This window comes from Cnephaeus nilssonii (assembly GCF_951640355.1).
Source record: "Cnephaeus nilssonii genome assembly, chromosome: 17".
NCBI classification, from domain to species: Eukaryota; Metazoa; Chordata; class Mammalia; order Chiroptera; family Vespertilionidae; genus Cnephaeus; species Cnephaeus nilssonii.
Window position 1 is genome coordinate 51,412,035 of NC_137088.1, and position 23,563 is coordinate 51,435,597.

General features: G+C 42.6%; 1 protein-coding gene across 5 annotated transcripts in view; it reads left to right on the forward strand.

Moving 5' to 3' along the window:
* The window catches only part of LOC307113524 (uncharacterized protein), a 113,278-nt gene that overhangs the window by 50,783 nt on the left and 38,932 nt on the right, over positions 1 to 23,563 (forward strand). For 3 of the 5 annotated variants that reach the window (XM_079795240.1, XM_079795241.1, XM_079795239.1), the window contains exons 2-3: positions 1,029 to 1,151; positions 3,706 to 3,839. In XM_079795240.1, the coding sequence (XP_079651366.1) occupies positions 1,029 to 1,151; positions 3,706 to 3,839 (257 nt within the window). Of the gene's footprint in view, positions 1 to 1,028; positions 1,152 to 2,764; positions 3,122 to 3,705; positions 3,840 to 23,563 lie in introns of all 5 variants that reach the window. The other 2 variants (XR_013814863.1, XR_013814864.1) reach the window with 2 other exon arrangements.

Below are 23,563 nucleotides of genomic sequence, written 5' to 3' on the forward strand. Positions count from 1 at the left end.
AATTTTTTCAAAATGGTGATGAGTACCATTTGGCAAAGTTCTGAAGAAAACAAAGCACAATCCTGTCTTAATCTACGTAGTAGTTACTTTCCTAGGAAATTCAGTGTATAATATTGCCTAGCTCCCCAAACTTTTGCATTTTTCATAACCTTAGATAATTACTTATACACAGGTTTCTCCTCTACATGAATGTCCTGTGGGATAGTTAAAAGATAGAATTCTTTTTTGTTGCAAGGACTGAACTAGACACCGAAGAAGATTTGGCCTCCCTGGCTGCTGTCCACTAATGGCTCCTGTGCTTCTTAGGCTTTGTAACCACCAGAAATTACCCACCTCCCCTTTACTCTACCTCATCCCCACCAATTTCTTCAATGAGTGCAGTACCACTATTGACAACCACAGTTCTAATAGTCTGCTCAGGCTGTGATACAGAATACCATAGTCTATATGGCTTAAACAGCAAAAATTTATTTCCTCACTGGTCTGGAGGCTGCAAGTCCAAGAGGTAATTTCTCCTGAGGCCTCTCTCCTTGGCTTGCAGGCAGCCACCTTCTTGCTGTGTCTCACATGGCCTTTCCTCTGTGTGGGTGTGCTCCTGGTGTCTCTTCCTCTTCTTATAAGGACATCAGACTTATTGGATTAGGGCCCCACTCTATGACCTCATGTAACCTTAATTATTTCCTTAAAAGTCCTACCTCCAAATGTAGACACATTGGCGGTTAGGATTTTAACATATGAATTTTGGGGAGACACACAATTCAGTTCATAACACTGTTTCCTCTCCACTGCGTAGCTCAATCTTTTCATCCTACCCTTTCTTCAGGGCTTATGGGAAGTTCTCTCCTCAACACAGCCTTCGCAGTCCAGGGGAACGGGAAGTTGGTTTCAAAAATTATCACTACCTTTTAATTGTGATGTGGTGTTTCATTGCATGAAGATGCCACAATTTATCCATTTCTTTTTTGATGGGCACTAACTTTTTGTAATTTTTCATATTAAATCTTATGTTCATGTCACTTTGTGCACAGTTGTGACAGTTTCTCTGGAGAGCTGGGAAAAGAAATCCAACAACAGTGAGTTGGTGGCGTCAGAGGTTCCTCTTCCTAGTATCACAATAGCCTGGAGGCAGGCATTCCAAGGCTGCATGGCAGGTAAGCGATGCCAAGGGGATCCAGGTTTGGTCCCTCTCTCTGCTCTGCTGTCCTTAGAGGATACACTTTTATCCTCAGATTTGCTGTTTCATGGTCACAAAATAGTTACAGCAACTCCAGGCATTGTGTCATGTTACGGTCAGGAAGAAGGGAAAGGAACAAAAGTCCAAGAAAGCCATATGGTCATATTGTCTCTGTAAACAAGTTTCCTAGGAGCCCCACTTAGTGATTTTTACTTACACCCAATTGGCCAGAACAGGATCATGTGGATCAACCCTCAGCCAATTAGAAGAGAATTTCTGGATGGTGTGGGGCTGTGGAAGGGGGTTGGCTCAGTTGACCAGTTGAATCTGCCATACTGCCCAGGGAATCATGGCCAGGCCCTAGGATATGCACATCTTCAATACTCCTAGGTGTTGTCAAAGTGATTTCCAAAGTGGTTAAACCAATTTATAGTCTTGCCAACAAAGTATGAAAGGTCAAATATCAAAGAATTATTATGAAGCTACTATATGCACAAAACTGGATCAGGTCATTTATGAAAGAGCAAATAGAGAAACAAAAACCAAAAATCAATATTTCCAGAACTTTAAGCATTGTGACTAGAGCTTAGAGTACACTGTCAGACAGGCCTATTGGGTTCCCTGCTCTGCCACCTACAGGATGGTGATTCTAAGTTTTTCTGGGCCTCAGTTTCCTCATCTGTAAAATGGCATTAAAGTAGCATCTATCTCAGAGATGTTTTAATGATTAGAAGAGAAAGTGTCTATGAATGACTAGCATAGCCCCAGCTACAGAGGGAGGCTGCAATTAATGTTTCCTACTGATTTTAACATCATTACCTAGAGATTATATGTTACTTGTATTTTGACCATATTTTTTGAGCTCCAAATTAGGAAAAAGATATGACACTTATGAGTTCTACTTATGGAAAAATGGGTCCAAATATTTAAAATGGGACCATTCTGGAAAATGTGGGATGATTTCTAATGATTTAATGTAAAGACTTATATCAAACCATGGGCTTCACATCATCTTTTTTAGAACATGCTCTTCTATGAAGTAGAGCATGTTTCAAAACATGAGCCTCAAAGAGCAAAATTAAATAAATAAATAGACTAATTGAGACGAAATGTTTATTACTAAACCCATATTTTACTCTTCAATTGATAGATATAATCATTGAGTTTTTTTATTTTTGTCTTTAAGCCCTCAGAGAACAAAGGTAAGAATGTGAGGCTCAAATTATTTTTTTCTTTGTGATATTTAACAGTAAGTGCTAAGATATGAGTAATATGAAAAAGTGAGAAAGCAATGAATAGTATTAATAGATTTTATGGGGAAAAGTTTAAGAAGCTGAAGTTATTAAATTCCGAGAAGGGAAAGCTAAAGGGAAATGTCATAATTATAATTCAGTCCCCGAGCATTCCCTTCGAGGGAACCAGAGGAAATGGAATGAGTTTAAATGACTGGAGGAGGGACTAGAAGTCCCTTTAGGAAAGACTGTTCCAGTAGTAAGCACTGTTAAGCCTTCTCCGGGTTTCCAAATTATTGAGTGGCCTGAGAAAATAGACTGGGTATTACTTTTCTGCAATTGTTAATATCCCTTTCAGGTCATGAAACACTTGGTCTTCAAAATTTCATTATATAAGTTCAAACCTTAAAAGAAGTGGCATGCTTTGTAGTTCTCCTGGCACCATGTCTACTGAGATGTCTAATTACATGTCAGGCACTATGCTAGACTCGGGATGTGGAAGAATGCCTAGTGGACTAGCCCCTGTCCTCATGGAGCCTACAAGCATTGCATTACAAAACTACGAGGGATGCTGCACAGCCCAGGAAAGGCCACTGAATCCTGGCAGAGAGGCCGGGCATGGTGGTCCGGGAGGGCCTGTGGAGGAAGTGCGGCCTAAGCTGAAATCTGATGGATGAGCTGAAGTCCGTTGAGTGAAACTGGAGGCCTGTAGGAGGTGGGTGATTAAAGGTGGGGAGGGAGAGGGTAGGGACAGAGGATAGCTTATTCTCTTCTGGGGAGAGTGAACCTGGGCGCTGGGCTCAAATGGAGGAATGCAGGGCCTGAGCCACAGTTTACTGTAACCATGTTAGTGCTTCTCTATTATTTTTCTTGTTGTCTTAATCATAACGTCATCATTTTTTTTTAAAACTTGTTGAGAGGCTCTGAGAAAGAGCCCTGGTGGAACAAACCTCTCCTCTATTTTCTTCTTAGCTACATGGCTTAAAAAAATCAAGGAGCGGGTCCTGACTGGTGTGACACAGTTGGTTGGAGATTCATCCCGCACACCTAAAGGTTGTGGGTTCCATCCCAGTCTGGCATGAATGGGAGGCAACCGATCAATGTTTCTCTCTCACATTGATGTTTTTCTCTCTCCCTTTTTCTCTCTTCCTCCTCCTCTGTCTAAAATCAATAAGCATGTCCTCAGGTGAATATTAAAAAAAAAATCAGAGTGGTGTAGAGCAGGAGGAAGAGTGGGGAGGGAGACAAGCAGGGCCCTGGCAGCTAAATGAACCCGCCTCTCCTGCTCTCCTGTTTCAGGAGTTCATGTCAGACATCACTGGGTTTGTGGCTGTGAACTACGCCCACATGTAGCATGTGGTCAAGAGACACGTGCTCTGGAGTTCAGGTGCCTGCTTTCAGTGGAGAATGACTGGCAGTGTGACCTTGGGCAAGTAAGTATACCTCTCTGGACCTCAACATGCCCATCTGTACAATAGGAATACAACAGCCCTTTCTCATTGATGAATTGCTGTGAGTGTTAAGTGAGTTAAGGTATAGAAGGTGCCTGGTATGGTATAATAAATAAATGGTGAGCAATGACCATCATTATTGTTTATCTTATATAGAACCTGAGGCAGGGATCAATAATAATAATAGTTCTCATTGACTAAGCATTTATTCTTCTACAGTCTTTGTGCTTTGCCTTTATGATTTCTCTTAATATTCTCAAGCACCTCCTTTTGCAGACAAAAGGCCTCAGAGAGGGTTGGTAAGTTGTTCAACAGCAGGGGCGGGGTGGCCATTGCACCAAACCCAACCTTGCACACTTTGATGGGGGATATTGGATCCTGGTTCCTTTTACTTTCTACTCAAAGTGCCTTGTTTCCTTTAGAGCTGTGCTGGTAGACCTTTCTAGAACTGTGTGTTCAGTCTGGAAGTACGGTCAGCTCTTTAAAAACCTCCCAGCAGTTATATTAATAAACATGGCTCAGATAAGTACCAGGGAATTGGCCACCATAACCAAAGAACAGTCAGAGGAAAAGTACCCAAAGAATTTGTGTTCTAACATCAATAAGCAGGCTTGGGCACACGGTGAGTGTGACTTGCTACCAGGGACATAGATGGTGACAGAGCTGAGGACAACCGTGTATTCTCAATCTTCAGCTGCTCACACGGGGGCCAGCAGTCCTGCTTCTGAGAAGCAGAATGGACAGATCTCACAACCCCTGTGAGACCACAGGCCAAGCAAGTGCACAGGCTTGCCGCTCCTACCAGGCTGTGCTGTGGGCTTCATCACTGCCAGTGAGGTGAGCATCGCCACATGTTCTAGTTCTCTGGACCCATTTCACTTGCCTGTGAGAGTGGGATATGGATACTTACATCCCCAACTCCTTGAGGACTTTTTCTAATACTAATTGAAATAAAGAGCACAGCACCTGTAATACCGTAGATTGCAATTGGTTAGCACCCAACATTAGCGATCACTCTTTAGGCTTAGACACAGCATATTTAATGCTCTGTTTTTGGACAGAGTACATCACTTTCCCAAAGGATCTTGGAGAATGTACTCTAATGCAAAAGGAAAGTGTAAAAAAGAAGAATTTCCGAGAGGGCAGAGACACTGTTCAGAGGGCTAGTGGGAAGCCATGGGCTGCGCTTGGGATGCAGCTTCCGTTATCTCTCCCTATAGACTGTGGTACCCAAGTGTTAAAGGAGCCTGAAATTTGGGGGCATGATAGTACTGGGAGGTGAGAGAAGAAGGCTTCTTAGATGGGGAATAGGGTGGTCCTGTCTCTCCTTCCAGACGTAGATTAACAATGACTTAATTCCAGAAATATTGTCAGCAAGTAAAAATAAATAGACTAATCACTGTGGGCAATTTGTATGTTAACGTATCTAGGCATTGTTTCTAGTCTGACCCTTAAATATACGTTTAATCAATCTAGATGGATGAGTCATCCTGTTCTTAATTAATCTTTTCGGACATTTATAGAGAAAAGGCAAAGTCTTTACAAAGATTTTATAAATGTGTCTAACTTTAGGATGGATTTTTATTTATGTGCATAGCACGAGCAGCCGTTACTTGGAAATGATGGCTTGTTTTGAATGTTCTCAGACCTTCAAAATGTTTTATTTCCACCCTTGAGGAGGGACTCAGGGGTGAGTTGAAAGGAAACACATGATGGCCATTTTCCATGGCACGAGGTGGCTAACCTTTCCGGAGTGTACATGTTTGTTTGGATTTTATAGCATTGCAAGCAGAGAACGGGAGAAAGATACGGTGTCTTCGCTCTTCCGGAGGCTTGGTTGGGAAATGGTGTCACATCAGAGATTTGTCTTAGTTGGGATGACCCTGGGCTCAGTCCTTTGCCACAGAAATCATCACTGTTACAAAGGCACTTCCCTGGATCCTAAAGGCTCTGGCTCTTACAACAAACACCAAGGCAGTGCCCAACTGCACTTGTTGTCATGGGCTTTTGTTGTGTCAGACATTGCTGGGGATCAACCATCTGATGGGACTCTGGGGTTCATTTCTAGTGCTATTTGCTGTAGGGATTTCACTTAAATTGAAGTCAGTTCCTCTAAGACACCAGGCTCTGTGTGTGTATTGCAGAGAATGGCATTATCACTCATTCATCTAGCTCCTCTTGTCCACCAGCATTTTGTGCTCCAGGGTCAATTATTTTTCTACTGCTGTGGTCCAGCTTTTAGCTTTTAGCATTCATGTGTATTAAGCATCTATGTTGTAGGAGCCTTTGGGCTAGGTGTTGAGAATGCAGTAGTACATACTATGTGTTTAGAATAATCAGAATTCCAGATATTGATAAGTGTCATTTTAAAAAAAAATTAAACAAGTTGCTGAGATAAGAATGGCATATTTGAGAGGCAGAGGTAAGTCCAGTGTGGCTGGGAGTGGACAAGGCAAGGAGCAGGTTGAAATGCAGCCAGAGATGTGGGCAGGGGCCAGATCACAGAGGGTGTCAAGGGGTATAATAAGGTATTGGATTTTACTTGAACTGCAGTGGGAAGTCATGGGAGGGTTTTAAGCAGGGGACTGGCATGATCTGATTTAGGCTTTAGGGAGATCTCTTTGGCAGCTGTGTAGAGCCTTGCTATTCAGAGCCTGGTCCAGTGGTGGGCCAGCAGTGTGAGCATCATCTGGGAGCTTGTTAGAAGAGTCTTGGGCCCCACCCAAGTCTTCTGAAGCAGGATCTGCTCTTTTAACAAGATCTATGTTTGAGGGCAAGAAAAAATCATCTCACAAGGTCCCCAACCTCACTGTCTTCTCAGGTATAGGAGGTAAGTCCTAGATCTTAAAGGGCCAACCAAACTTACTTTCAAATTCCACTTCTGATTGAACCATTAACATAACTTTTTATTTGTTCACTTATTTCTTTAGTTCTTAGGTAACTCTTCTTCTTTCCTTTTATCCATCAGTTGAACTTTTTTTTTGTGTGTGTGTGTGTTTCACTCATCTATTGGTTCTATAATTCCCCAGCTCTTAAGAAATGACCACTATTTCCATCATAAATGAAGTGGCAGTTGTATAAACTTCCCATATCTTAATAGAAAGATAACTGGATTCTGTTACAAGGTTGGTATAAGGTTGACATTCATATTTATAGACTCGACATTATTACTATCGGGTCTAATGCTGTTGGCATGTATGTAAGTTAGGATTGGGTTTGCCTTTAACAAGTAAACTTATAACAAAGGCTTATAGATAGAAATGTGTTCTTTCTCATTTCAAAATTTGGAGGTAGGCAGTTATTATGGGGTTACTAGAGGCCTGGTGCTTGAAATTTGTGCACGGGGGTGGAGGGTGTCCCCTCAGCCCAGCCTGCACCCTTTCCAATCTGGGACCCTTCGGGGGATGTCGGACATCCCTCTCACAATCTAGGACCACTGGCTCCTAACTGTTCACCTGCCTGCCTGCCTGATTGCCCCTAACAGCCCCCCTGCTGGCCTGGTCGCCCCCAACTGCCCCCCCTACCGGCCTGGTCTCCCCTCACTTCCCCACCCCTGCCGGTCTGGTCGCCCCCAACTGCCCCCCCTGTGGGCAGGTCACCCCACACAGCCTGCTGCTCAGTCGTTTCATCGCCCCTCACTAACTCCGCTGCCAGCCTGCTCACCCCACGCAGCCTGTTGCTCAGTCATTTGGTCACCCCTCTCTGCCCCCCCCTGCCAGCCTGGTCGCCCCCAACTGTGCCCCCCGCCCCCGCCAGCCTGGTCACCCCTCACTGCCCCCCTCTGCCAGCCTGGCTGACCCTCACTACCCCCCCTGCTGGCCTGGTAACCCTCAATTGCCCCCCCCCCTGCGGGCCTGGTCACCCCACGAAGCCTGCTATTTGTTTGTTTGGTCACCCCTCACTAACCGCCCTGCCGGCCTAGTCGCCCCATGCAGCCTGTTCAGTCATTTGTTCAGTTGTGATGGTTGCTTAGTCTTTTATTATTATAGATTATGAAAGTTCTATTCCATGAAGACCTCAGGGATCCAGACTTGTTCTATCTTATTGTTCCACTGTGTTTGGCCTTTATTGCCAAGGTCACCTCATGGTCCAAGATGGCTGCTTTACCTTCAGCCAACATATTAAAATTCCAGCCATCAGGGAAGAAGGAATAAAAATAATGGTGCAAAGGAAGCACAGCAGCAGACTTTTCAAGATTACCCTTATAGAGTATTGGCCAGAATTTAGACAAATGGCCCTAACTCTGATAAGTGCAGTCTTTGTTTTGGGTGGCTAGATACTCAGCTTAAAATCAGCAATCTCTTACTATAGAGAAAGGGAAAGCAAGTATTAGGGAACAGCTAGCAGTTCCTAACACAGCATGTTTCAGGAATGTAATTTGACAGATCTAAATATATAATGGTACTCCCCACTAAATTTAATCTAGGCTGAATATTTTGCACCATCATCTCATTATGGTGTTTTGTAATTCTTTCCACTTTTCTTTCCAAAGAAAAAGAGGTGTCTGATTTAGCAAGAATGCATTTCTGAATTCAAAGTTGAAATGTGAAGATAATCCCCACCCACTTGAAATAGGATAAAAGAAAATCCCCTGATAGCGGGAAATAGGCAAAGTTCTATTAACACATGTATCTTTTTCTGAGCTTGGTCTTTATGCAACAAAGGAATTGGAGGTAATCCACCCCTCATCCTACAGTCAGTTCCTGACTCAGCAGCTGCAGGTGCTGTTGTTACCACCAAGGCAATGAAAAGGGTGCAAACAAACATGGGACTTTCAGAGGACTCTATCCCTTAATTTAAAAATTTAGGTCTGGAAAGGGTATGTTTAAAACTTTTTAGTGCACTGGCTGGGAGGACAGGCTGTGGAATCAGCTAGGCCAGAGCTGAGCAATGAGCTGGCTACTTTTGAGTAGATAATTGCTGATCTCAGAACATATGCTAGTTAACTGGAGATAAATTACCATCACTGAAGGGTTCATTTAAAAATTAAATGAGAAATTGCATGTAAAGTTCTTAGCACAAAGCTTGTTCCATTGTAAATATTCAAAAAAATGTTGGGTATTACAAATTCAGCCCAGATTACAGATTAAAAAAGAAGAAAGAAATCTATCTGTCCTGGCTCAGGCTTCAGACTTTTCTAAAATCTCTCAAACAAGCAACAGCTGGTGTCAGCATGCTCCATACCTATCAATAATAGGCCTAAGACCTGGCACTAGCAACAGCCTGCCTTGTTCACAGCTTGGCCTCACCTGGGCAGTCCAAGCCCAATACAAGTAGCAGCCATCTGCAAATTGCCCTGTAGTTCCAGTGTCCCCAGGCAGTGGCTGACTTTGCACCTCCCAGGAGGCCCCAGAGCCAATGCACCAGCCGACAGCTTCAGACTGATTACAACTCTACAAATCCACAAGTGACAAACTCAAAGGGCAAACTCAATGAGCACCAAAGCACTACTGAAGCAAGTCCTGCTCCATAAGGGTGTCCCCTGCATAGCAGCTCTTCCACTGTATTTGCAGCTGGTCCTCACAGCCAATTGGCCTAGAGGTCAACTCCCTTCAGTGACACCAACATCAATCCAGGTTCAACTACAATGAGACTGTGCACACAGCCCACACAGGAGGGCACCTAGAAAGCCCAGCTCAGATGACTATAGAGGCTGAGCCACTGGGCCCTATAGGGCATCTCCTACACAAGGCCACTCTACAGATTCTAGGAGACATAGCAGTTCTACCTAATACATAGAAACAAATACAGAGAAGCAGCTAAAATGCAGATACAAAGAAACATGTTACAAATGAAAGAAATGAAAGCAAGCAAAATACTGGATACAGAGTTCAAAACAATGGTTATAAGGTTGACCAAGGACCTTAATGAGAGCTTCAAGGGACTCAATGAGATTTTTAAGAATCTTAGTGAGGATTTCAAAGACATGAAAAAAGACCAGTCAGAAATTGAGCATACACTAACTAAAATAAAGAATAATTTACAGGGATTCAATAGTAGAGTAGAGGATTCTGAGAATCAAATCAACAATTTGGAATATGAGGCAGCAAAAAACACCCAACCAGAAGAGCAAAAAGAAAAAAGAATTCAAAAAAGTGAGGATAGTATAAGGAGCCTCTGGGACAATTTCAAGTATACTAACATTCACATTATGGGAGTGACAGAAGGAGAAGAGAGAGAGCAAGATATTGCAAACCTATTTGAAGAAATAATGACAGAAAACTTCCCCTGCTGGGTGAAAGAAATAGACTTACAAGTCCAGGGAGAACAGAGAGTCCCAAACAGGAGGAACCAAAGAGGTCCACACCAAGACACAGCGTAATTAAAATGCCAAGAGTAAAAGACAAAGAGAGAATCTTAAAAGGAGCAAGAGAAAAGTGGTTAGTTGCCTACAAGGAATGCCCATACAAATGTTAGCTGATATCTCAAGAGAAACTTAGCAGGCCAGAAGGGAATGCCAAGAAATATTCAAAGTGATGAATAGCAAGGTCCTACAACCAAGATTATTCTACCCAGCAAAGCTATCATTTAAAATTGAAGGTCAGATAAAGAGCTTCATAGACAATAAAAAGCTAAAAGAGTTCATCACCACCAAACCAGTATTACATGAAATGTTGAAAGGTATTTTTTAAGAAGAGGAGGAGGAGGAGAAAGAGGAACAAGAAGAGATAAAAAAATATGAACAATAAAATGGTAATAAATACATATCTATCAACAATTGAATCTAAAAATCAAAATAAACGAACAAGGAATCTAATGAAAAAAATAAACTGATGAATAAAATAGAACCAGAGGCATGGAAACATGGAACAGACTGATGAATCTCAGAGGAAAGGAAGGTGGGGCAGGAAGAGATGAACCAAAGATCTTATATGCATATATGCATTACCTATGGACACAGACAATAGGGTAGTGAAGGCCTGGGGCAGGGTGGGAATTGGGTGGAGGGGGGCAATAAGGAGACTTCTGTAAAACTCTCAATAATAAAGCTTTAAATATATATATATATATATATATATATATATATATATATATATGAAATCTATAATTTAAGGGGTCTTTTAGGGATATTCTTCTTTCATATTCATAGTTGTTTATTCACTTATTGGTCCATCCATTATTTCAATACTTATTTGACTCCTACTTTGTACCAGACCCTAGTAGGTACTATTTGCTGGAGAGGGCAGGAAACCAAAACAAGTAAAACAGCCCCTGTGCTAAAGGAGCTTACTGCTTAGTGGAAGAGAAAAGAACTAAACAAAATAATTATGTTCCAGTGAGAAAAACTAAAAAGTATAAAATATTATTAAAATGAGAAGAGCCCTGGCTGGTTTGGCTCAGTTGTTTGAGTGTCACCCTGTGCACCCAAAGGTCACCAGTTCAGTTCCCAATATGGACACATACCAAGGCTGTGGGTTTGATCCCCAGTTGCGGTTGCGTGTGGGAGGCAACCTGTAGATGTTTCTCTCTCATATCGATGTTCTTCTCTCTCTCTTCCTCTCCCTCCCCCACTCTCTAAAATCAACACACACACACACACACACACACACACACACACACACACACATTTTAATGAGAAGAGAGAATTACAGTCATGATTTCTTAATTTTTGTTTTTAAGTTAAGAATAGTAGTGAAAAGGGGACCCACACATGAAGAGGAGAAAGTAAGTTTTCTCTGCCATGCATCACATCTACCTGGGCGATTTGTTAAAACACAAATTCTGGGGCTCCATCTCTATAATTTCTGCTTTGTTAGGGCAGGTGTGGGTCTTAGGAATTTGCATTTCTGATGAGTTCCTAGGTGCTGCTGCCGCAGGGACTAACAGTACTTTGAGAACCACTGTACTCGGATGATCCTGTTTGACAATTTGGGGTGGAAATAAGGATTTTTCCCAAACTTACCATGTTCCTTTTTGACAATCTGACCCTGTCTAAACAGCGTAAGCAGTTCCACCCAGGAGAGCAAGCCCATGATCATTTTTATGTGTCTATACCCAAGTTTTTTCTTAATCATGCCTATATGAAAAACCTAAAATGCCCCCTCCTTCCTTAAGCGATTGGAAACTCTCTCTGCCCTCAATGTCCACAGACTGAGGAGCTCACTCTGGGAACTGACCAGCTCCCAGAGAGCCTCGTGGTTGTCCTGGAGCATTGGATGAGCAGCATGGTTTACAGGTGTCTGGCACTTGCTAATGGCTCTTCCAGCATTGTGCCATTTAACCCTCATGCCACCCTGTGGGCAATCACTCCTACCTCTGGAAGGAAACAGAGCCTGGGAAGAGGCTAAGTAGCTTCCCTGTTCACTGAACAAGAATCCAGTCCAGCCAATCCGGCCCCAGGCCTAAATCTCAGCAGCCCAGTGGTACCATCTATTAGGTGAAACCCCACGAGAGAAGTAAACTGTGGTGTCTGACACTCAAACAACTGAGCCAAACCAGCCAGGGATCTTCTCATTTTAATAATACTTAACTTAAAAGCTACACACACACACACACCCTAAAGAAAACAATGAAAGGGCTGATTCCTGAGCACCTATTAATCAGACAGAAGCAAAAATCCCTCCCGCAGCACGTCGCTATTCATGCCCGCGTTGCTGGAGAGAATTTACACCATCCATTATTTTGATGGGTGCTGGAGGGAGGATAAGGATGAGATCAGCCCCAAGTGGATCCAGAAATTATTGGCAAATACAGCTGTGGAGGGTGTGTTTTGTACTTTCTTCAACCTTTCACTGAAGATAAATAGCATGACAGTAAGCAGCTATCTGTTTGAATATGCAGCCCCAAATAAAAAGTCTTACAATGGGAAAAATGAAGACGAGCAGGAAGAGAGGAAGAAGATAAAGGTGAGTGCCGCATCTCTCCCTCCTCAGACACAGCCAATAGGGTGTCATATTTCTAGCTCATGAAATGACTGCCACTCAAGCTATTTTTAAACTTCTGACCCCAGGTTTGTTCCCAGGCAATGAAAAAGCAACCCGAGGTTTGTCTGTATGCATTGATCAAAGACAATTTTTTTTTGTTTTTACTTCCAGAGAGCTATAGACAACAGCATGGGAATGAGCTAAAACTGAAGAGTGTCTATAAACAGTTGGGCTGGGATGACAAGAGCGTGGTGGGCTTTCGCCACATTTGCTCCTGTAGAAGATTGTGTGTGTAGATTTGCTCCACAACCTGCCAGGCAGTTTCATCTGGGTTAGGACCTGACTCCCATGTCCTTTGTATTTATTATTTTAGAATCACTGGCCCCAATAAGTCTTCCCATTCAACATCGGTTTCCAGTAAATGGCAAAGGCCCCTTAAATCTGTCTGCAGTTTTAGAACAAACTGGCCCAAAGCCTTCATAATAACCATGGGTGGGCATTTGTTGAAGGGTTCACTGTCATGTTTATTTACTCAGTTCAAAGGTAGGAGGTTCCCTGACAGCTCCGGGAATGATTGCAGATGCTATGATGATCAGCAGTTGAAAGCCAGTGCAAGCTAAATGGTTGGGCTTGGAGGAAGCTGGCTGGAACCATAACCCAGCCAAGGTCAGTGTGGAATGCTATTATTATTTCATTAGCATTATCATCATCACAGTTATTTCCCAAATTACCCGTTAGTGGGTCCAATGTACCTTCACATTGTAACTAAGACATAGATCACGTCTCTTCTCTCAGCAGTTATTCGAAAGGTCCCAGGCAGATGTCAACCTGACAGCTCTAAATCTAACCTTGATCTTCTCCAGTGTTTGCTCTGCTTTTGTTTATGTGTCTGCATAGGATTTGCCTTTAAACTTTTTCTCATGGAGTGTAAAGCCACAATTAGTGTTATTATGTATTCAGGTGTTCATAGCTTTTATATTCATGGATAGACGTTTAAAAAACATTTTCCAGTATTATTTTGATATAGATGGTTCCACTATGCCGAGACATTTCTCATAATAACACTGTTGAGGGGGATTGGAGTTTTCTCCCTTGGCTTTTGCTCTGAGACTTGGTTTTTCTTTGACAAATTCCTCCTGGTATAATTTTAGTGTTAGAGGTGGATGGAGGTAAAGTACCTGAGGTGTAGTCAGTCATCAGTACAGTTTAGTTCCTTTCCCATTTCTCCAGTTCAGCTATGTTTTCATTCTTCTGATCCCAAATTCATGCAGTGACTTTAGAGTTGGAAGGAGAGTTAATATATACCCAGTTTGCACAGATAATGGGTTGACTTTCTTTTATTTGCCAGTTGAAAAATCTTGAGAGTTTTTTTTAGCTCAAGTGCTGTTCCAGGCCCATTTCTCTAGCCCCATAACCCAGCAGAGTGCTTGGCTCATAAAAGGTGCGGTAAATGATAGTTGAATTAAGTTGTCTCATTTCTAAATAGCTCTTAAGTACCTCAGTAAATACAGAATGATAGAATAAAATAAAATAACTGAATGTTAGAAAGGTTATCATTTTAAAGATGAGGAAGCAGGTATGAAGAGATGATGTGACTTGTCCAAGGTCACAGAGTCAGAGCTATGGGGATTGGATTCAGGACACACCATCCCAATATGAGGCTTTGCCTGCCACAACCTTCATTTATAACCACAAATATTTATAAGGGTATCATATTTTCCTTAAAAATCATATGTTGCCCAAAATTCACATGATGAAATTTGAACTCCCGGTCCCTCAGATATGACCTTATTTGGAGAGAGGGTCTTAATAGAGATACTCAAGTTAAAATGAGGTCATTGGGGTGGACCCTAATCCATTATGACTGGTGTTCTTTCAAAAGGGGAAATTTGAACACAGAGATGCGCCTAGAGGGAAGATTATAGGAACAGACATAGGAAGAAGGTGGCCATCTACATGCCAAGGAGAGAGGCCTGGAACAGGTCCTTCCTCACAGCTTCAGAAGAAACCAATCTTGCCAACGCATTATTTTTGACATTTATTTTGATTAAGCCACCCAGCCTGTGGTACTTCATTACAGCAGCCCTAGCAGACTAAAACAAATTTTGGTATTAGTTTCTGAGGGTTGTTGTAACAAACAAACAAACAAACAAACAAACAAACAAGCTGTGGCCTGGGTGGCTTACACAACAGAAGTGTACTGTCTCGGTTCTGGAAACTAGAAGTCCAGAACTAAGATGTCAGCAGGGTTGGTTCCTTCTGAGGGCTTCGGGGGAAGGATAGGTCCCAGGTTTCTCTTCTGGGCTTGTTGATGGCCATATTCATGTTTAATGCTGTTCTCAGCATCTTAGTGTCTTTTCCCTTTGTATGTTATGAAATAAGGAAAACTATTCTTTCCCTCCTTAGGCAAATACAGACAATATTAGGACTTTTCAGGTTTGCCTCTCTGTACTTCCACAAAATTTCATTTACTGTGTAAAGTTCACAACAGCATTTTTATTCTTTCTTGCCCTGTCTCCATACTTTACCTTCTTTCCTTTCTCACTCCTGAGCTGACTCCAGGTCCCTTTCATTCAATTGCTTTTCCCCAAGTCCACTTCCTGTACGTTCACGTCAGAAATGTAATGTCTTAACATTCATTGGTCAGCTCACAGTTCTATAGATCAGAAGTCTCAGGTCCTCCACCTGGGCCTCACAAGGCTGAGATTAAAGGTGTCAGCCAGACCAGAGCCTTATCTGAAGACTCTTGGAAGAATCTAGTTCCAGCGTCATTCCAGAATCGTTTCTTGCATCTGTGAGACCAACCTTTTCTTGCTGGTTGTCATGTGGGGATTTGCTGTCAGCTGCTGGAGGCCATTCCCAGGTCCCTTCCCCTCAACCCCATCCAACTTCAAAGCCAGCAACAGAACATCTCTTTTACATCATATCCTTTTCATACTTTGAATACCTCTGATTTTCCCTTCTGCCACCAGCTGGAGAAAAAGCTCTGATTTTAATGAACTCATGCGATTGGGTTAGGCCCATCCAGATAATCTCCCTGTTTCAAGGTCAACTGATTAGTAACCTTAATCACATCAACAAAACCCCATTTACTGTGTAATCATGAGACTAACATTAGGGAGTGAAGGTCATGGGAGTCACCTTAGAACTTTCCTACCACACCCTGCTACTCAATCTAAGGAAAATCAGTGGGTAAGAGACAAAAATCAGTAGTTTTATCCATTTGCTGGCAATGGGGGCATTCGAAAGTTAGCTGGCATTTGAAATCGAAGGACAAAGTTAGAAAAAAATGTTCATATGAGGAAGGCCATGTTCTTTGATCCATATTATTTATTAATCATAATTGTAAGAGTAGCTGTTATTTATTAAGGGCCTATTATGAGTCAGCCACTTTGAAGGAGGCAGTGTTGTCATTATTTTGAGTTTTAACAATGATTCTCCAAAATGAATTGCATCAAAGAGGAAACAGATACTGAGAAGCTTAATAACTTGCACAGGTGCTAGTAACAGAGACAAAATTCAAACCCATGTCTAGACAGTGCAAGGCCTGTGTTCTTTAGAGAACCACATGCTTCCTCCTTGCCAGGAAAGCCCATGACCTTGCATGGATTTTCTCTGTAGAGGACAGCATCGTAAATGCAACCTGCCTGATGAAGTGATTTTCTGATAAAATTAAGGTGATTCCATAGATGCCACCATGAAGCAGGTATCTTAGAATATGAAACTTGGGAAGATTATACTGTTTTATAAAAGTATGCTGAAGTGAAGAAGGCTGATGGATGGTGAAGGCAAAATAAAATAGGATGATGATAAAAAGGGAGATTCAGAGTAGCATTCTGGGTTGATATTTCTCCATTTTCCTGGGGGAAAGAATGACCCAGTGTTTAACTAGGAAAGACTTCAGAAAACAAAAGTGTAAATAAACAAACTGTACTCAGGCTTGACAGCAACACTGTCTTTAATATCTAACTCCCCTGCTCAAACTCACGTCTATCATTTGGTACCTATTTTTCAAGTAAGAGGCTTTGTCTAGAAAATTAAACTTTGTTCTGGTGTAAGATGCTTTCTCCCTTCTTTTACCCCTTCTTTATTAAATCATTCAGCCAATCAATAAACACTTAGTGAGCACTGACTATGTTCCAGGTATTTATTAGACATAGAAGATAGGCTATCATCTGTGCCTTCTAAAAGCTTCAGGCTTGGCAAATTATTTTATACTAGAGGCCTGGTGCGTGAAATTGGTGCATGGTGGGGGGGGGCGTGTCCCTCAGCTCAGCCTGCACCCTCTCCAATCTGGGATTGGGCCTAAACGGGCAGTCGGACATCCCTCTCACAATCCAGGACTACTGGCTCCCAACTGCTTGCCTGCCTGCCTGATTGCCCCTAACCACTTCTGCCTGCCAGATTGATCACTCCCTAACCACTCTCCTGCCAGCCTGATCAACGCCGAACTGCTCCCCTGCCAGCCCGATTGCCCCTAACTGCCCTCCCCTGCAGGCCTGGTCCCCCCCAACTGCTCTCCCCTGCCTGCCTGGTCGCCTCCAACTGCCCTCCCCTGCAGGCCTGGTCCCTCCCAACTGCCCTCCCCTGTTGGCCTGATCACCCACAACTGCCCTCCCCTGCCAGCCATTTTGTGGTGGCCACCTTGTGTCCACATGGCGGCATCCATCTTTGACCATATGAGGCGACCATCTTGTGTGTTGGACTGAAAGTCAATTTGCATATTACTCTTTTATTAGATAGGATTATTTCACCAGGTTACACACAAACCAAGAAAATAAGATCGAGTTGACTAGTGGTGACATTCAGAAATACTGGTGGGACCAGTGGAAACTGGACAGGTTGAAATTGAAGAATAGTCTTTGAGAATTGTTTCCAAGGTCTAATCCAATGCTGTCCAACAAAACTTTCTATGATGAAATAAATGTTCCAGGCCTGCACTATCCAACATGGTAGCCAGTGGCCACATATAGCTAGTGGGGCTTAAGATGTGATTAGTGTGACTGAGGAAGTGAATTTAACATTTCACTTAATTTAATCACTTTATATATAGATACTTATACATAGCCAGTGCACTGCCCTTGCATTGGACAGCACAGAAAATGTACACATAGCTGACGGTCTTCGTTCTATCAGTTGCTTTGAAACCTTTACTACCCTCCTCCTTCCTGACTTTTAAATGTATTTTATCCAGTATCTGGGTTACTTCCTCATGTAAATTCACTCTCCAAGATTAGTTTCTGGTATCAGTGTAAACATACTGCAAACCAAACGATTTTTAGAGATGGTATCACAAAGCAAAACAATATATTTTTAAACAAGCTGGAGAAGGTTATCAGACTTACAAGCATACCAAGGACTGGGAAACAATTAGTCGAATTGCGTCATTTTAATCCCGTGTCTGGGTGTTCTAAGCAAACGCATCTCCTGCCATTTGACAGAAGTTGCCAACGTTTGCCCTCTTGTCTGTTGAGAAAACATGCCAAATATGCTTCGTTTCATCCTGTTTAGACAGTTGTTTTAATGCCCTTTCCTGATGTTATCCTTGAACACACAATTAACAGATTTCTACTAAGATGCCAGCTGCAATGAGAATTGTCTGCCTGTCACTTATATGTTGCGTCAACCCTGGCTCACTTACACTGCTTGGCAATCAGATTCTATAATGACTTTAAGCTGTTCTGTCCAAACAATAAAATCTATGGAATTTCAGTCCAACATGTTTTTTCTTTTCTTTTTTTCCCGGGCAAATTGACCTCTTCTGTTCTTAGCCTCCACCGAGACTGCTATGCCACTCTTAATAGCCTATGAAAGTTTTATGGGTTCTTGACCATTTTGCCTTTCTGAGGGCATTTTGATGCCAAAAGATATAAGAGACACATTCTAATTTCTTTCAGCCAATGGCTTGTCTTTGCTGGCTGCTTTATTAAATGGGTGTGCATTTCTGGGAAGGAGCCCTGAGATTTTCTGGCACAGTAAGATGAACTATATATATTGAGGCTGTTGTTTCAGATTCCAGCCATCATCCTCTTCAGTTCAGCAAACTAATAAGAATGTGCCCTTTGGGCATGGCACCTCAAGTCCAGAACAGGGCCCCTCTCTCTCAGGATCAAGTGAACAATACTAGTAGTTGACCTTAATGAAGATTTTTGAAAGAACTGTGGGCTCTCCAAAGCCATTTTCAAATAATTTAATAATTACTCATGTAATATGTAACTTTAGAAAATATTAAATGTAGAATGTGCAGTGAAGATAATAATGTATATGTCCTATGACCTAGCAATTTCATCTTCAGGCATTGATCATGGAAAATATTTACATATGTGTAGGCACATTAAAGGAAGAGAACACCAGCTCTTGAGACTTGCAAGCTTTAGGACCATCTACATCAAGCATGTCAAACTCAAAGGCTAACGGGCCAAATAAACGAAGCATGTGGTCCGTGGGCGGCGAGTTTGTTTGACATGCTTGATCTATATGTTCATTTGTAGGGTGATTGATTAAACTATCATAGGGCATTCCTATAATGGAATAATTTTCAATCAATTGAAAAGATGACAGATTTATAGATAAAGGCTGATATTAAATATTTAGACTGAATTAAAAGGGGGGAGGGAGCAAGGTGCCAAACAGTGCATTGCGTTTGTATCCTCAAAAGGCTTATTTATACCAAGAAAAACCCAGATACTCATGTATGTGCTTGTGCATGCGGAAACATTTTGGAAGAAGAGAAGACCCAAGAAACTGTTAAAAAGTTATTTAAAGGAGATAGACTTATTTTACTTGGTGTTCCGTTTGTACTGTGATTTTTTTAAAACCAGCAGCATGTTTTAATTTTTCCAGCAAAAATTACTTAAAAACAATAAGATTCATCTGTAAGCCCACTACTCAGAAAATGTTTTATTATTTTGGAGAATATTCTTCTAGACTTACTTTTGTTCATATGTGTCATATGTTAGTATACTACAGCCATGATGTGACTCATTTTCTGACCAAATAAAAAGCTCTCATGTTAATAAATACACTTTATCTTTTGTTTTGTTTTAATAAACTACATCGACAATAAAATGCAAAGACAATAAAATCCACCCATTTGAAGTACATGGAGTTTTGACAAATCTGCACAAATGTGAACATATCATTTTTAATGGTTGCATAGAAGTGCTCCTTACTGGACAGTAATCTGTCTTCCTGATCGTGGAGACTAGTTCAGGGATAGGTCCATGAACCACATCAGCCCAAACTAAGCCATTCCTGGAATTTCTGGTGGAAATACCATATTTAATTGCCAATTCCACACAGATGAATGTTTAAGATGTTTTAAATTTTAAACTGTTCTAAATAATGCTGAAATACATGAACATTTGTGTGGCAAGTCATTGTGCATATCTTTAATTACAGTATTTTCTTAGTATAAGTATGTAGAAGTAGAAATTCTGGGTGGAAGGATATAAATAATATGTTGCTAAATTTCCCTCAGGAGAGAATATGCCAATTTATATTCCCTGACCCTTCAACTCTTGTTGTTCACCTCTACCTATTATTTTTTTTGTCACCTTGGTAAGTGCAAACAGATACATAGTTGAGCATAGCTTACTGGTTGACCAAAGGGATATGGGAAGTTGGAAAGCATTTGAAGAAACTGTGATTTCCCAGAAGGATGATTTGTTTTACAAAGCAGGACTTAAGACTTCCACCTCTGGGCTAAAACAATTGCTTGCTGTGCTTGACCTTCGCTTCCTCCATTCTCAGGTCTGGTCTTTTCGTCTCCCTGACATGTTGTTGCCATTGGTGGCAGTTGTTGCTGTCACCTCCTCAGCCAGGTTACATGGGTATCCCTTGTACCTCTCCCTTCCTTGATTTCCCTTCACTACATGTATCCCCTCTGACTTAATAAGTATTTTTGTTTTTTTTTGTTCTGTGTTCCCATGTTAAAATATAAGCTTCATATGAGCATGCACTGCCATATGTGCACTGAACACAGATTAGGCCTCTAATAATTTGTTGAATCAATGAGTCACCCTTTATAGCATATAAAGGGCTTTTAGACACACCGATCACTTGATCATCACAACAGTCCTGTGAGATGAAAAGGGCTGGCTCTGTGATCATCTTCCAAACAAGAAAACTGAGTCTTCAAAGGACAAGTGACTTGCCCAAGGTCATGCACACCTTTTCTGGCTCCAAGTTCAGTTTTCTTTCCACCTCACCCTGTACCTCTCTAAGCACACAATTACAGGCACTATCTTTCTTCAAGGAAATGGTCATATTCCCTTATCAGTGGAGTAATAGTACAGACAAGAGTGGAGCCAGGGACTCAGTGGAGCAAAAATAAAGGGGTGAGAGTCAGGAGACCTGAATTCTAATGTTGGATCAGCCACTAAGTCACGTCTGCAGCTTCAGTAAACATTCTCTTTGTGGGCTCCAGCTTCCTTCTTTATCAAATGAGGAGGCCAGACCAGCTGGTCTGAGGTTTCTTCTAGCTTTTCCATTCAATGATCCTCAAGGGAAGTACCCACCATTGATAAATGGATGCTATTCACCAGTGGAGGCCATACCTCCTGCATTTAAGCTATTGAGTCCAAATTGTCTCCTGTTCCTCTTTGGCTCTAAAAACGTCCGATGTGCCTGGCCTGCGTGGCTCAGTGGCTGAGCATCAACCTATGAACTAGGAGGACACAGTTTGATTCCCGGTCAGGGCACATGCCTGGATTGTGGCCTCAATCCCCAGTGTGGGGCATGCAGGAGGCAGCCAATCAATGATTCTCTCTCATCATTGGATGTTTCTACCTCTCTCTCCCTCTCCCTTCCTCTCTGAAATCAATAAAATATATAAAAATAAGTAAATAAAAATGCTCCAGTGCAAGAGAGTGGGTCATCACCTACAGTTGGCTCCTCATAGGAGAAGGTGCCAGGATGAAGTACTACTAAACTTGGCAGAAAATCCCACACCTAGACGAGGAATCCTAAGCTTTTGTAAAGTTTAAGTCTGTCCTAGGTACTATGAGTGTATAAACATTTCTATTAGGATTCTTTTAACCATAAGAGCTGGAAACCTGACTTTACCTGACTTATCTAAAAATAGGATTTGTTGTTGTTGTTGTTGTTGTTCACACTCGTGAAAATTTCAGGGGAATGTTAAACTCTAGTTAAGGCTGAATCAAGGGCTCAAGTAAAGCCATGGGCACCCTATCTATCAGCTCTGCATCCCTCTTTGTTGACTAAGTGGATGCCAGTTGTCCCTGACATGTACTTTCCTCTCAGTTCACCTAAATCTTCCCGGGATTTCCATCAGGAGAACCAGCCTCGGTTTGGGTCAGCCTGACCGGAGACAGAGGTCTATCCCTCTGTCTCAGTCTCCATGACCAGGGAAATGGAGTACACAGATTGGCAAGGCCTGAATTGTACACCCACCCCTGGATCCTAGTGCTTGGTCTTATCTCATCCAGACCAGGAGAACTGAGAGATAGGGGAGGTTCTCGGCCTGAAAACACTAGAGGAAAGGGGGTGTGGGCTGGGCAGGAAAACACAACAAAAGTTCACTGTCTTTTGCCAATCCCCTGCTCCTTCCCTCTACCTCTCCAGACAGCTGCAGGGCATGTATGGCTTTTGTTCTCAGGGTGATGGTTTCGGTGGTTGCAGAATTGGAGCATTTAAAAATTCATCTGGTTGTGAACTACTGGGGGAAGGAAGGGAATTCCCTCTCTCCCCAGAAGGTCCCTGGAGATACCCAGGGCTGTCCAAACACCAGGGCTAATTGTCACTGCTTTAGAGAAACAGCAGAAACTCCTGCCTGGGAGTGGCCCAGGCTTGCTGGAAGTGTAGCAGGATGCAGTGGACAGAAATGTGTCCGAGCGAGATAGTGGAGAGGTCAGACTGCTGCGGGCCCTCTGTGCAGGCCCAAGGAATGATGCTCAGCAGACCCTGCCAGGATTCTGGGAGCTGGCAGGCTTACCAAGTACAATCTGGAATCTTGAAAAGAGCCAGCTAGTCAGGGCCTAAAGATTTGAAAGGAAGACATTTCCCGTGTCCTTGTTTCCCCCTCAGAGGACAGAAAAAGACAAGTTTCAGACTAACTAATCTAGCCCTTGTTGCCATAACACAGCTTTGGTGTGTTAGGAAATATGTTATGTCGTGTCTCACAGAGAAAGGACTGATGGTGGAAGAGTGACGTAGTCACAGAGGTTGATTGATGGAGCCTTCCCTGTTCCTTCACCCGCACTTTCATGTCAGCTGCCATACACCATGCCTGCCTGGGGCCCTGGCCCAGCAATGCCGAGCCGCAAGGTGCAGTCCCTGTCCCAGGGGGCCCCTGGTCTCTGATTAGGGTCTTGATAAACTAAAGCTTAAGAAGCTATGGGAATGTAGAGGAGGGGTTGGCAACTGCAGCTTGTGGCCGAATCCAGCCTACCATCCGTTTAGGTCAATGACATTTTACCGGAACACAGACTTGCTCGTTTGTGTAGGCATTCAGACCTCAATGGCAGAACTGAGTAGCCTTGAGTTTACTGTCTGGATCTTTGGAGAAAGCTTTCCAGTCCCTGACATAGACCAGAGTACCCGTCCCAGATATGAGGGTGGTGGTGGGATCTGGGGAGGCAGCACAGGGAGGCAGTGCCGGAGTTGAGACTCAAGGGATAGGGAGGAGTTAACCAAACAAGACTAGGTAGGAAGCAGGGTAAGCCAAGGCAGAAAGACTGCTCTGGCCAAGACAGGGAGATAAGGGAGCGCGTGCCCTCTGGCCCAGCTGGGCTGTGCAGGACTGTAAGAGTGGCCAGAGCAGAAGCGTATAGCCTGTGGCCACATTAGGATTCTTCAGAAGTCAAGAGGAGCCTGGGAGGT